The sequence below is a fragment of the Pseudorasbora parva genome, chromosome 22 (assembly GCF_024679245.1).
Source record: "Pseudorasbora parva isolate DD20220531a chromosome 22, ASM2467924v1, whole genome shotgun sequence".
Classification (NCBI taxonomy): Eukaryota; Metazoa; Chordata; class Actinopteri; order Cypriniformes; family Gobionidae; genus Pseudorasbora; species Pseudorasbora parva.
Genome location: NC_090193.1, coordinates 9,004,611 through 9,018,936, shown reverse-complemented (window position 1 = coordinate 9,018,936; position 14,326 = coordinate 9,004,611). Strand labels below are relative to the sequence as shown.

Below are 14,326 nucleotides of genomic sequence, written 5' to 3'. Positions count from 1 at the left end.
GTTTTTTTTTTTTTTTTTGCACATGCGTTTATCACCAACATTTAACACCTCCTGACTAAACAAAGGGCGCCAATGTGAGTGTGCACACCGAGGCGCAAAACGGCAAGTGTAAAAACATCAATTAAAAATAAATACGTCTTGCTTTTGTTGTTGTTTTTTGACACGGCACGTTAAAAACTGGCCAACCAATGAGATCGGCGCATTTGTTCACGTGCTTGGAGCTGTTGAAGTTACAGGAAAACACGACTTGGTTGCGCTCAAACACAAAAACGGTCTTGCAGAGCACACTTTGGTATGACGAAGAGGAACTGACAAAGAAGAAGATGAGCTGCTAATCCCTGTCACTGTGACAACGCTGCTTGCCAGTTAACAAAAAAATGTGTGAATGGTTTTGGCAAGCACGCAAATACAACCTGCGTCCCAATTCGCGTACCATCCATACTAATTAGTATTCGAAAATAGAATTAGTATGTCCCAAATCGTAGTATGTTGAAAAGAGTATTCCAAAGATACCTGGATGGTTTACTATTTCCGGTCCTAATTCGATGTACGGATCGACGTGCACTCTAACGGCTGATATTGCCCACAACCCATTGCGAGTTGGACGATGATTCGATTCGATTCTACAAACGCGGCTAAAAAGCGTTAAAAAACTACAAACATGACGGATGTGCGAGTTCGACGGTTAAGTAGAGAAGTTTAGATAAAGGGGTTTGAGTAACCAACTATCAATATTTAACCTGACAAAAATATATTTATTCAGTGTTGTCCACACTGTCCGGGAGCGCCATCTACTGGATTTGCATGTACACTCTGCACGTTTAAGGGGGGTTGAAATGCTGTTTCATGCATACTGAGCTTTTTACACTTTTAAAGACTTGGATTCCCATCCTAAACATAGACAAAGTTTCAAAAACTAATGTTGGACGTTTGATGGAGTATTTCTGTGTTAAAATTACTCCTTCCGGTTTCTCACAAGTTTCGTAGAGTTTTTTTCGAGTATGGGTTGGCTTGACGTTAATAGAGCGGAAGGTCCTTGTATGGGCCGTACGGGCTCTTCTCCCGGTAGGGTGCGTGCGCGTCACTAGAGCGAGAGAGGAAATGCACGCCCATAAACACTCTCTCAGGTGCAGATCCAGTCGTCCGTGAACACTTATGACGCGCCGCGCTCCACTTTATTGACATCAAGCGACTTCAACGCTTCAGCACATCATTCCGGGAAGGCAGCGCTGCCTTTGAACCGATTTGAACGCAGAAATGACGAGAAGCTTCACAACATCGCTTCAGTCGCGTCGCAAAGTGGATTTCCACCATTCACAGCTGTCAGGACTTTACCAAATCATACCAAAGAAGTGTGTTTTTGACTGAGCGGTCCCAGCTATAAAGGTTCGGTCCTGCTTTGGAAGCAGCCGGTGAGTAAAACTGCTTCAAATGTCTGTGCTGTTGCTTATCGTCACGTGAGTAAACATCAGTAAACGACACGATCACGTGCTTCGTCATTCAAATGCGCTAACGGTTACTCCATTGTTGTTCTCTGTATAACGTTACACTAGTCTGACGTGCAAAACCGTTTTATTGCTACTGCATAGGTTTAGTCACATACAATAGTCCATAAACCGAATCATGTCCTCATAAACTGCGAGTAAAGACACACAAATGTTGACAGGCCACTAAATACAGTACATACCACAGAGACGGACGTCCTGCTGTTGTTGCTTCCCCTGTTCAATTTATTTCAGCCTCCGAATGATTCTGGATGATATATCTATTAGCTGAGATCGATAGCCATGGGCTTCTCCACGCTTGAGGACGTCACCGCTTTGGGTGTGCTGGTCATTCTTTAGCTCCGCCCACTCGATACGCCTCCAGGCGCTCGTTTTTTTCCGGAAAGACTCAGTACAGCCCATATTTCTTTTATAAATATAATAAAACTAAAGACTTTTCGGAGATATGAAGGATGCAATACTACTCTATAGGTACTCAAGATTGACATGAGATTGACTGAAACTGAGTGTTTCACCCCCCCCCCCCCCCCCTTTAAGCAGAGTGTACGCTCGTTGTGCACCCGTCTATAGATGCGCTTTAAATAACACACCGCAGTGCAGATAAATAGCAATGCGCCTGAACACACCTCGTTTTTTAGACCAGCACGGCAGAACTTGCGTGCGAGTGCATTTGTTGTCTTTACTCCGTGGCACTGGACATGAAAATGATAACTGCGTCAGACTCAAACTAGGCAAGCTCCGGCGAGAGTGGCGTGGCGCGTCTTGGACGATTTGGGTGTCGAGGAGAGTTGAAATCAGCTCAACTTTATGGTAATGAGCTATGACGCGGTTCGGTGGCAACCGGCGGCAACCAATCAGAATGTAGAACTGCTCCGCTTGAGAGAAATCCAGAGAACGCAGGCATCTAAACTTTGGTTCCGACCACATTAGTTCCTAAGCAAAATGTAAGAGAAGTTAATCATTACTGTTTGGGTTTCCCTATCATTTATGACGAGATCATTCATAGTGATGTGTAATTTGTTAAGAAGTCGCACAACACTATTTCATAGGCACTAGAACGCTCGTTGTTCAGCGGGTATGCAATTCATTCTAACTTTCACATTTAAACGATTTCATGAGGTTAATTTATACCCTACTTGTGGTCAGTCTATCCATCAACATGCTTGTTTGATTTGCGGCCTCTTTAAATACAGTTTTTAAAAAGAAAAAACATTCGATCTACGTCAGAGCGGTAGCGCGTCCACGAAGCTTTCTACAGCGTTGTTGGCAGGGCGGCAAGAGCGAATTTTGACGCTCACGCCGGTATGTGTGTATGGGAAGGTTTTCAATTTGGGTGGGCCAAATCCAGGCAGAAATCCCCAAAAATGGTCTTGGAGTTTAAGTAGTTAATTTGTGTTCTACTGAAGAAACAAAGTCACACCTATGTCTTGGATGCTCTGGGGGTAAGCAGATAAAAAAAATATATATATATATTTTTTGGGTGAACTATCCCTTTAATATATTATACAATGCAACATTCAGGTAAAAAAAAGAGTTGCTTATTGGATAATTATTGCAGTGATTATTATATTTCTAGCATGTTAGGTTCCAAACATTGTTCCAAATATCTTATTTTGTGTTCAGCAGAACAAAGAAACTCATACAGGTTTGGGACAACTTGAGGGTTGTAAACACTGCAGATCACTCATTTGTCCGAGAGAACTACCAGCGTCATTGGTTTTGTGACACAAGACACCAAACCTGATAGATTTAAATAGTCCTATACTTAAAACCATCTCTTCATAGAAATAAATGTTATTTCCATTAAGAGGTGCATTAATTTTTGGTCAAGATTTTGTATTGACAATGCAAGAGTCCAGCACTCTGTAAAGTCTCCTCCAGCACATTCCAAAGATTTTCAATTAACTAAAGGCCAGGAGGTGCCAATTCATGTGTGAAAATGATTCTTCATGCTCCCTCCCAACAATTCTTTCACAATTTGAGCCTGATAAATCTTGGCGTTGTCATCCTGGAATAAGTCTCTTGAGTTTTGTTATTAAAAGCCACACGTAATGCCGTCTTTGTTATTATTCTTTTGCGTATGCAGGTCGGTTTAGGACTGCGACCTGTTCACCACGTTTGAAGCTGATATTGACCACATTTAAAAATGTGAATAGCCAAATAATTATAATAGCCAAACACACCAAAATTGATCTGACCAATAAATCAGAATTGAGCACTAAAGGCCTGTTCACACCAGGAGGTTTTTTTTTTTTTTTTGCACATGCGTTTATCACCAACATTTAACACCTCCTGACTAAACAAAGGGCGCCAATGTGAGTGTGCACACCGAGGCGCAAAACGGCAAGTGTAAAAGCATCAATTAAAAATAAATACGTCTTGCTTTTGTTGTTGTTTTTTGACACGGCACGTTAAAAACTGGCCAACCAATGAGATCGGCGCATTTGTTCACGTGCTTGGAGCTGTTGAAGTTACAGGAAAACACGGCTTGGTTGCGCTCAAACACAAAAACGGTCTTGCAGAGCACACTTTGGTATGACGAAGAGGAACTGACAAAGAAGAAGATGAGCTGCTAATCCCTGTCACTGTGACAACGCTGCTTGCCAGTTAACAAAAAAATGTGTGAATGGTTTTGGCAAGCACGCAAATACAACCTGCGTCCCAATTCGCGTACCATCCATACTAATTAGTATTCGAAAATAGAATTAGTATGTCCCAAATCGTAGTATGTTGAAAAGAGTATTCCAAAGATACCCGGATGGTTTACTATTTCCGGTCCTAATTCGATGTACGGATCGACGTGCACTCTAACGGCTGATATTGCCCACAACCCATTGCGAGTTGGACGATGATTCGATTCGATTCTACAAACGCGGCTAAAAAGCGTTAAAAAACTACAAACATGACGGATGTGCGAGTTCGACGGTTAAGTAGAGAAGTTTAGATAAAGGGGTTTGAGTAACCAACTATCAATATTTAACCTGACAAAAATATATTTATTCAGTGTTGTCCACACTGTCCGGGAGCGCCATCTACTGGATTTGCATGTACACTCTGCACGTTTAAGGGGGGTTGAAATGCTGTTTCATGCATACTGAGCTTTTTACACTTTTAAAGACTTGGATTCCCATCCTAAACATAGACAAAGTTTCAAAAACTAATGTTGGACGTTTGATGGAGTATTTCTGTGTTAAAATTACTCCTTCCGGTTTCTCACAAGTTTCGTAGAGTTTTTTTCGAGTATTGGTTGGCTTGACGTTAATAGAGCGGAAGGTCCTTGTATGGGCCGTACGGGCTCTTCTCCCGGTAGGGTGCGTGCGCGTCACTAGAGCGAGAGAGGAAATGCACGCCCATAAACACTCTCTCAGGTGCAGATCCAGTCGTCCGTGAACACTTATGACGCGCCGCGCTCCACTTTATTGACATCAAGCGACTTCAACGCTTCAGCACATCATTCCGGGAAGGCAGCGCTGCCTTTGAACCGATTTGAACGCAGAAATGACGAGAAGCTTCACAACATCGCTTCAGTCGCGTCGCAAAGTGGATTTCCACCATTCACAGCTGTCAGGACTTTACCAAATCATACCAAAGAAGTGTGTTTTTGACTGAGCGGTCCCAGCTATAAAGGTTCGGTCCTGCTTTGGAAGCAGCCGGTGAGTAAAACTGCTTCAAATGTCTGTGCTGTTGCTTATCGTCACGTGAGTAAACATCAGTAAACGACACGATCACGTGCTTCGTCATTCAAATGCGCTAACGGTTACTCCATTGTTGTTCTCTGTATAACGTTACACTAGTCTGACGTGCAAAACCGTTTTATTGCTACTGCTAAGGTTTAGTCACATACAATAGTCCATAAACCGAATCATGTCCTCATAAACTGCGAGTAAAGACACACAAATGTTGACAGGCCACTAAATACAGTACATACCACAGAGACGGACGTCCTGCTGTTGTTGCTTCCCCTGTTCAATTTATTTCAGCCTCCGAATGATTCTGGATCATATATCTATTAGCTGAGATGGATAGCCATGGGCTTCTCCACGCTTGAGGACGTCACCGCTTTGGGTGTGCTGGTCATTCTTTAGCTCCGCCCACACGATACGCCTCCAGGCGCTCGTTTTTTTCCGGAAAGACTCAGTACAGCCCATATTTCTTTTATAAATATAATAAAACTAAAGACTTTTTGGAGATATGAAGGATGCAATACTACTCTATAGGTACTCAAGATTGACATGAGATTGACTGAAACTGAGTGTTTCCCCCCCCCCCCCCTTAAGCAGAGTGTACGCTCGTTGTGCACCCGTCTATAGATGCGCTTTAAATAACACACCGCAGTGCAGATAAATAGCAATGCGCCTGAACACACCTCGTTTTTTAGACCAGCACGGCAGAACTTGCGTGCGAGTGCATTTGTTGTCTTTACTCCGTGGCACTGGACATGAAAATGATAACTGCGTCAGACTCAAACTAGCAAAAAACACTTGCATCGCGTCAGTTGTTGCGCCTGCCATTGCGTGGGGTGTATGATAGGGCCCTATAACTGGTACTTGAGGACCCACTCAGTGAAACCATTCCCTCGTGTACCTAAGCTTCAGAGTTCAGACCAAGTCTGCAAAACTGCAAGCACACTTGCTATACACCTAGTTTGAAATTGAAAAACAAACTTTTTGCTAAATGCTAAACACAGTTCCCTACATTAGATTAAATAATTCAAAGCTAACAGTTGTTGTGTTTCATTTATAAAATAGTTATTTATATGGCACAATAATTTCCCAATGACCTGCACTCAATGATCATGTGTGAAAACACATATACATAAATTAATCATTTAGAAATCAAACTCAATGTTTCCAGAAAAAAAAAGATTCATAAATAAAAAGCACCCTTAGCGGCACACCTGACAAGCAAAAAACACATTATAGTAGTGTTTTACATTTTTCATATTCATAGGGTTTTTTGATGGGCATACTATGGCTTGACTTGATGTTGGGTTACTCAAAAACATGTATTTGTTGTTGAAATAATTAAAATAGTTTTGAATGTAGTGTTTGGTTTTGTAAGAGATTTGTGACGTTTTGCAATGTTGTGTGCATATTTTATGGTTTTGTGTAGAGTTTAGAGAAATCAAGCCATAGTTTCAGAAATTGTGTATAAGCAATAAAAAAACTGTAATAATAATAATAATAATAATTATTATAATTATTATTTTTTTTTAAATAAAATTCTTGATCCTTCACATTATGTTAAAGCTTTAGATTAGAAATAAATTGCAAATTTGGTGTTAGCAATATTTTATGATAACCTTTTTTTCTCTAGCAGATTATTTATTTGCTGCTGATAGTGACCTGAGATTGTGTCAGATTTATGTAGACTGTGTCCCACTTTCTGAAGGTCATGCATCAGTGAGCATGAAGCCACTGTGAGCAGCTGAACATTTATAGAGCGGTCGCCAAGAACACAACACAACTGACCAGAACCTCTTTATTTGTGTTTTTAATGCATTTAAATCTTTCTTTCCAATTTAGACTTAATTGGATGACTTAGATATTTTGAAACTGAAAACAATAATTAAAAAATGTGTTCCATCCGATAGGAAAGATAAATCACAATTTAGATCTCTTTTGTGAATTGTGCCTCTAACATTGCCAAAAAGAATTTGCAGAAATAATAACTGTTTTGAAACATATTTTTGTCAGATATTGTTAAAAAAACGAATGCATTGTCTCGCCCCAAACTTGAGCAGTGCATGAAACATGAAAGAAAGATGTTATCACAATGCTTTTGGATGTGAATAATGCTTAAATCAGCATTGTGATTTATTTTGATGTGAAAATAATGTTGAAAGTTGAATTTTTATGATCATTACTGTCACGTGATAATTCAGAAATCATTCTAACATGCTGATTTAGTGCTCAAGAAACATTTCAAATCTCAGAAACCAGTTATGCTGCTTATTATTTTTGTGGAAAGCATGATACATTTTTTCAGGATTCTTTGATAAATAGAACATCTTAAATAAAGACACACATTTATTAAAAATATATATAGTAACAACATAATTTATATGTATCTTAATTTCTAATAATTTATATCTTAATTCCACATTCTCTGAGCTTGAACATGTTCATCCATCCGTCTTATTTAAAATAAAATACTAAACCTAACCTAGTCTTTTTTTCATGCATATTTGTTAGGATACGTTTTATTTGTTTGCTAGTATAGTTTCAAATGATCGTCTGCTGAAATATCAAATAAAAACATTTAAACATTAAAAAAAATGTCTAGTATTTAAAAAAATCTCAGCCCCAGTGGCACACATTGAGCAGAGTCTCTGGTCTCTGAGGTCATTGTTCATATTCAGACACTGGCCGCTGTGCTGTCAGGACTTCAGCGCTGGAGCATTCGGTCATGTCTCCTCTTCTCATGTTTCAAGGGGACTGAGTGTGACATTTAAACTTGGCACTGTAAGAGAGAGGGAGAATGAACGGCTCGGAGTGGGTCTGTTTGTCCATAGCAACATTGGAAAGTGACTGACGTTTGTTTTCTTTTCTCTCTCCTTGTTCTGTTCTGTTCCTCAGATAAGCTATTTGGAAAGCGGCTGCTGCAGGCCGGGAGACACATCATGTCCCATAAATCCTGGATGAAGACGGTGCCCACAGAGAACTGTGATGTCCTTATGACGTTTCCAGGTGCCTCAGATGTTCTCTTTCTCTTTCTGTCTTTCTTGCTTTCTTCCTTCTTTTTCCCTAATCGTGTGCAAACTTGTGTGAAATCTGTAGGGGTGTCCCCGACTAAGGATTTAGACATTCGAATCAGAATTTTAGAATCTCTCTATGGTCGACCGAAAGTCGAATCATCTATGTGTGTAAACCAGACCGGAAAAAAATAAATGGTATAAACGGGTTGGGAAGGGCAGAACACTAGTCAGTAGGAGGCTAAGACTATTTTTATTTTACTTTACACACGGCACACAGCTACCACTTTTAATAAAATGATCAAAACTAGGCTACACTACACATTCGTAAATTAACCGTTCTCTCATAACATTTAAAGGCTGCGATCGAAACACAGAACATCACACAAATATATAAAAGAACATTTTGATAAATAAACCTAAAAAAAAAAAAAACCTGCCTAGAGAGGAAAAGAACTCATTGAGTGCGTTTATACGCACTTTCTTAAGCCGATTGTGCCTAAAGGGGGTCGCACACCAGACTGAAGGTCAGCGCAGTGTCTCAGGTATCTCACACCAGGCAGACATGAACATTATACACGCAAGCTCAATTTTGAATCGACTTCTGACAGAAGAGCTGCACGATGAGGGTATCTTGTAGCACAGGGTGAAATCAGAATGTACATTCACGATTTGAGGGAAATATACATTTAATCGCCGCGGACAGGCGTCGAATGCCGCCGTCGGTGTATATGTGTTCGAATTTTAAAGGCGCAGCGCGTCCGGTGCGAAGCTCAGTGCCCTTAAAGGGGCGATCGCTCAGCACCGCGACACGTCTTTATAACACTAATATTGAGCACCCCCATATTGCCAAAATGGTATGATCCTCGTTTCATAACACCCGCGAAGATTCAACCATGAGATCAGTGGTCGAATCCAGTCCTGCATATCGATGCATCGTATCTTCGACTATTAGGGGTCACCCCTAGAAATCTGCATACAAAAGTTTTTACAAAATAATCATGCTTTATCCATCAATAACATTCATACTAAAACATATTCTAAAACAGCACAAACTCTAGGAACAGCAACACTGAACACACACAGGGACGCACAGCAGCATGCATTATATAATATTTTAAATATTGAAAAATAAAAGGTTTTCCTGAGTGTTCTGCCATGTAAACAGCGAACCCGCCATGGTGCAAGTGCAACTGGCTTTTAAAGGGAATGGGAGATGAGACTCTGATTGGTTTATTGCATGTTACGCCCAGAACCCACCCATTACTTATTAAGAGAATAGGTACAAACCTTTTGGAACATGTGCCTGGCACACCGACCATTTTTTCCATCGGTAAACTAGAAAAGTGTATTGGGACCTTAAGTGCAGCTGCGCCATGAGCTTAAGACCATGCGGTCAGAACGTTAAAAAAGGTCCCTTAATCATGGACATGATTTGAAAAGGTTAAATGGTTTTAAAAAGAGTTTCACACCTGTACTTCTTGTGGTCAAAAATGGCTGCATAGGAAATGAATGGTACATGGAAACATTTGGTACTGCACCCAAACAAAATCTTACTAAAAGCACATTTTTTTTGAGATATTAAACTCAAATTTGGAACACAACTTGTTTAGATTTATGGCTTTTAGAGTAAAAAATGTTGGAAAATAAATATATATTTCATATATAAAATGAAAAATAGTATTTTTGTGCATTTTTCATAATATAAAATCACACTTTTTCTTTTTGCTTTTTCACTTTAGAAATAATATGCCATGTGACCATGCGACCAAATTGGAGACAATTTTCAATTGGAGACATTTTTTTATAGTGTTTAGAAATATAATTTACTACCATAAAATTCCTTTAAAAATACAAAATATTACATAAAAACATGATTGAACTAAAATATAGGACATTCATTTTATTGGAGGAAAAAAAAAAGTCATTTTTGACCTCCACGTGTAAGTGAATAACTGTTTGGCTCTCAACAGTGTCTTCACAAAAGACAAAATTCTTTATCCCTTTTGTCCACTGTAGAAAGTGAAAATTTGCAGTTGATACTATTTCTATGACGACTGACGTAACGTAAAATACTTTTTACACCAGCATGACTTTAAAACGTAAATAAAGTTCTTAATCAGGTGCTTGAAAAACGACCAATAGAGTTGTTGTTTTTAGGACAGTCTGTGAATTTACATTATTTAGGCTTACAAAGTAGTATTTTAAACAAAAATAGCTGATCACTAGCATTTGTTATGGATGTTGGTCATTATCAAGGCATGCGTGTTTAAACCAGCCTGGACCAGCATGAAATTTCAGGATGACTTTTGTTGTATTTTTCAGCAGTGTATCTGAACATAATACAAACCGTATATTAGTCATCACAGAGACTGAAGTGTTTATATTTGTCTCTGTGCAGACACCACAGATGACCACACGCTGCTCTGGCTCCTGAACCACATACGGCTCGGCATCCCAGAACTCATTATCCAGATCCGACATCACAAACACACCAGAATGCACGCCTTCTTCGTCACGGCCACATACGAAAAGTGAGAGGAGACGGGAAGAATCTCTCTCTCTTATCTCTTGTTTCTTCTGTTATATTTATTAAAGGGTTACTTCAGCGCTGGGAAGATGAATGTGGATTTAAACTGGGTCATTTATGTAGTAGAAATTTGAAATAATTTTTTTATTTGGTGCCTTCCAGACAGAAAAGTGGATGAAAGACAACAACTCCCAGAATGCACTTGCTTAGCTGCCCAACGAGGCCACTCCCAAAGCCACTGCTACTGCCTACTGGTTATCACTTGCCAACCATGACACCGCCCCCACTGTCACTTTGATTTGTATAGTAATAAAATAATATTATTTTGTAAGAGAATAGACACTACAATTAAAAACTGAATGTATCTGTTCAATAAAGTGTGAATGTGCCGAACGAAAGTCACAACACAAACACAGCAGGAGTTAGATTACATTCATCACGAGAGCGGAGAGCTGAGCAGAGCTGAGGTAATCGCGGCTGCGGCATACATTCACGGCGCGTTTTCAGATCGTTCCTATGGAAGCTTAACTTTAAAGGTCCCGTTTTTCGTTTGTTTTTGAGGCTTTGATTATGTTTACAGTGTGCAATATAACATGAGTTCATGTTTTGCGTGTAAAAAAACACAGTATTTTTCACACAATTGACACAATCTGTACAGCGCTGTTTTCTCTGTCCTAAAAACGGTCTGATGATTTCCTTGTTCTATGAAGTCCCTCCTTCAGAAAAACGTAATGAGTTCTGATTGGGCCAGCGCTTTCCATGTTGTGATTGGACAGCAGCTTAGCGCACTTTGCCCGGAAAGGTCCCGCCACTTACCATAATGGGGAGATGCAAGCGCTGAATACGCGTTCTTCTCCACGTGGGAGAGAGCAACAAGACCACGCCCCTTATTTTGCGTGTTCTTGTGGGCGGAGGGTTAGTCAACAAACGGTTCTAGTGACGTCATTCCTGAAGGAAGTGCAGGGGTGTAGTCCAAACCGGCCGTTCGCTGTAGGCTTTGAAAGGGAACTTCTGTTAAATAAAATATCTCGCTTGGCATTGAACTTTGAGCTTTATAATTTTACAGGTATTATTTATGCTCTAACAGCAACATTTCACACTAACTAAAATTTGAAAGATGGGATTGCGAAGAACGGGACCTTTAATAGGAATTCATTTGAAAAGTTGAAACACTCCCTTTGCTCCGCGCCGCTCCATTTTGAATGTCCGAGCCCCCGATCCCACCTCTTGATAACATGCGGAAATAGCGCCCACTACTGGCTGTAGTCTTTAGCCTCTGGCCAAAAATTCCGCAGATGATTCCAAAAAATTCCCAAAGATGACACAAAATGACAATATTTGCGTCATCAGAGGCTTTTTTTCAGAAATAAAATACATAACTCCCTTGTCTCAGAGGGATATGAGGGGGGAAAGTACGATAATTCATATATACTACCAGGTTTCTACTGATACAAAGCTTAATGCTAAATTGCTGAAGTAACCCTTTAATGTTTTCTTCAGGTGATGTACTGTGATGTGAGATGAGGCAGGAGGGTCAAGCTAATGCTTGTTTGATGTGTATTGTCATGTTTCAACATGAGCCTCTGAAGAAGAATGTTTCAGATGTTGAGAACTTCATGGGACCTCAATTTAACATTTTGAAAGAAGCCTCTTACATTGTAAAGAAAAAGTGACTGATCTAAAAGTGACTTTCTAGTGACTGATCACATCTAAATTTTTCAGTTGGCCGAATTGAAATTCTGTGAATTGATGCAATTTAATTCACAGAAATTTTTGATTGTGGTCCTTTCCTAGTGCTCATGGTTAGAGGCTAGCTGAAGTTTAACATGATGCTGACATGTTGTGTGTTTTTGTTGTGTGGTCAGTCTTTTACGAGGGGCTGAAGAGATGGGACTGCAGAAAGCTGTGAAGCCGGAGTTTGGTGGCGGGTCTCGCAGTTTCTCCTGTGAGGAAGATTACATCTACGACAACATCGAGAGTGAACTCTGTTTCTTCACTTCACAGGTCCTTAGCATTGCTGCTGAGCATAAAAGTTTGGACTTTCTGCCTGCTTAGAGAATTCAGAATTCAAGTTTAGGATTTTTACTACACTAATGTCAAGAGTGCTTATTTAAACAGGAAAAAAATGCATATACTAAAAAAGTGGTAACCTAAAAATGGTAGCTGTTTTATTCGAGTGAAAAATACCTAAATATGTTCATTCATACCAGCATAACAAATGTTAAGGATTAAATCTGGTAGAAATAGCTCTTTAATGAACAACTACCGGTTACTACTTATACAGTATAATTAAAAAACATTGTAACTTACAAAGTTTACGTTCTATAAGGGAGTATTTAGTAACACTTTAGAATACTGTTCCATCATTAATGAATAACTACACAGGAACAAATGAGTAATGCACTATTAACATTTTAGTAACTACTATTAACTAACAAGAAACTGATTCAGGAATTAGTAAGTAATAGTGCTCAGTGGAATGGGGTAGTTCACTATTAGTTAATCAATAACTAATATTTTTCCATTCCTCTCAGAGGATTACTAAGAACGACTACATACAGATTCATAATGAATGTGAATAATCTATCATTAATTCTAAAGTGAAGGTCACTAGTATTAACTTAAGCATTACCAAATCCTTCAGATGGAATTACTAATTATTTGGATCAGTATTCTAAAGTGAAGATCATGATAACCCACTAGTAATTACTCAAGTGTTACCGAATCTCTCAGAAGCCATTACTATCCAAAAACCTCAAAAGCTTACAGTCATTACTAGAGTCATGCTTTTCACTTTCAAATACTTATCCAAATAATTAGAAATTACTTCTAAAGTATTTGTTTGAAAGGATGTAAAGGATCATACTTGAGTCATTAATAGATGGTTACTATTTTCACGGGTGTGTGAAGACCGGAAGATGAAGAAAGGTAAAAACAGTTCCCAAATGTAGTTTAATCTCAAATAAGCGAAAGACAGGCAATAACAAGACACACTTAAACATTAGTGTGTAACAGTAACCGAACAAAGACTGATGCTGCGTCCCAATTTGCCTACTTATACTACGTCCTAAAAGTATGTACTCTTTTTGTGAAGAAAAAGTATATACTTTTGAGTGTGTAGCAGAACAGTATGCAAGCTTCGGGACTACTTCGCCATCTTCGCCAACGGACTCTGTCGCTTAGTTACGAGCATCCCGTCACCGTTTATCTGCCCTGTCAATCATCGTCAGATTCGTCACAGTTCAAATCCTCCATTGAGATTAATCTCCTGCCGTATGGGAGAGAAATGTAGCCGCTCGTTGATCTGCCACGTGTGGGTCTCTGTGGGTCAGAGATCTCCTCATGTGTTTGCAGTTTAAATACAATGATGCATTTAAAAGTTAATGGCCAAACGTGTCATTACAAAAGTTCACAATGCTGCTGCAGGTGAAATATAATGTGGACAACACTGAATAAATATATTTTTGTCAGGTTAAATATTGATAGTTGGTCACTCAAACCCCTTTATCTAAACCTCTCTACATAACCGTCAGACTCGCACATCCGTCATGTTTGTAGTTTTTTAACGCTTTTTATCCGCGTTTGTAGTTCTAATCG

General features: G+C 39.4%; 1 protein-coding gene across 1 annotated transcript in view; it reads left to right on the top strand.

Annotated features, from left to right (window-relative positions):
- Nucleotides 1-14,326, top strand: part of ano8b (anoctamin 8b) — a 96,692-nt gene that overhangs the window by 56,033 nt on the left and 26,333 nt on the right. The window contains exons 2-4 of the mRNA XM_067431223.1: nucleotides 8,084-8,194; nucleotides 10,601-10,733; nucleotides 12,595-12,733. Of these exons, the coding sequence (XP_067287324.1) occupies nucleotides 8,084-8,194; nucleotides 10,601-10,733; nucleotides 12,595-12,733 (383 nt within the window). The remainder of the gene's footprint in view (nucleotides 1-8,083; nucleotides 8,195-10,600; nucleotides 10,734-12,594; nucleotides 12,734-14,326) is intronic.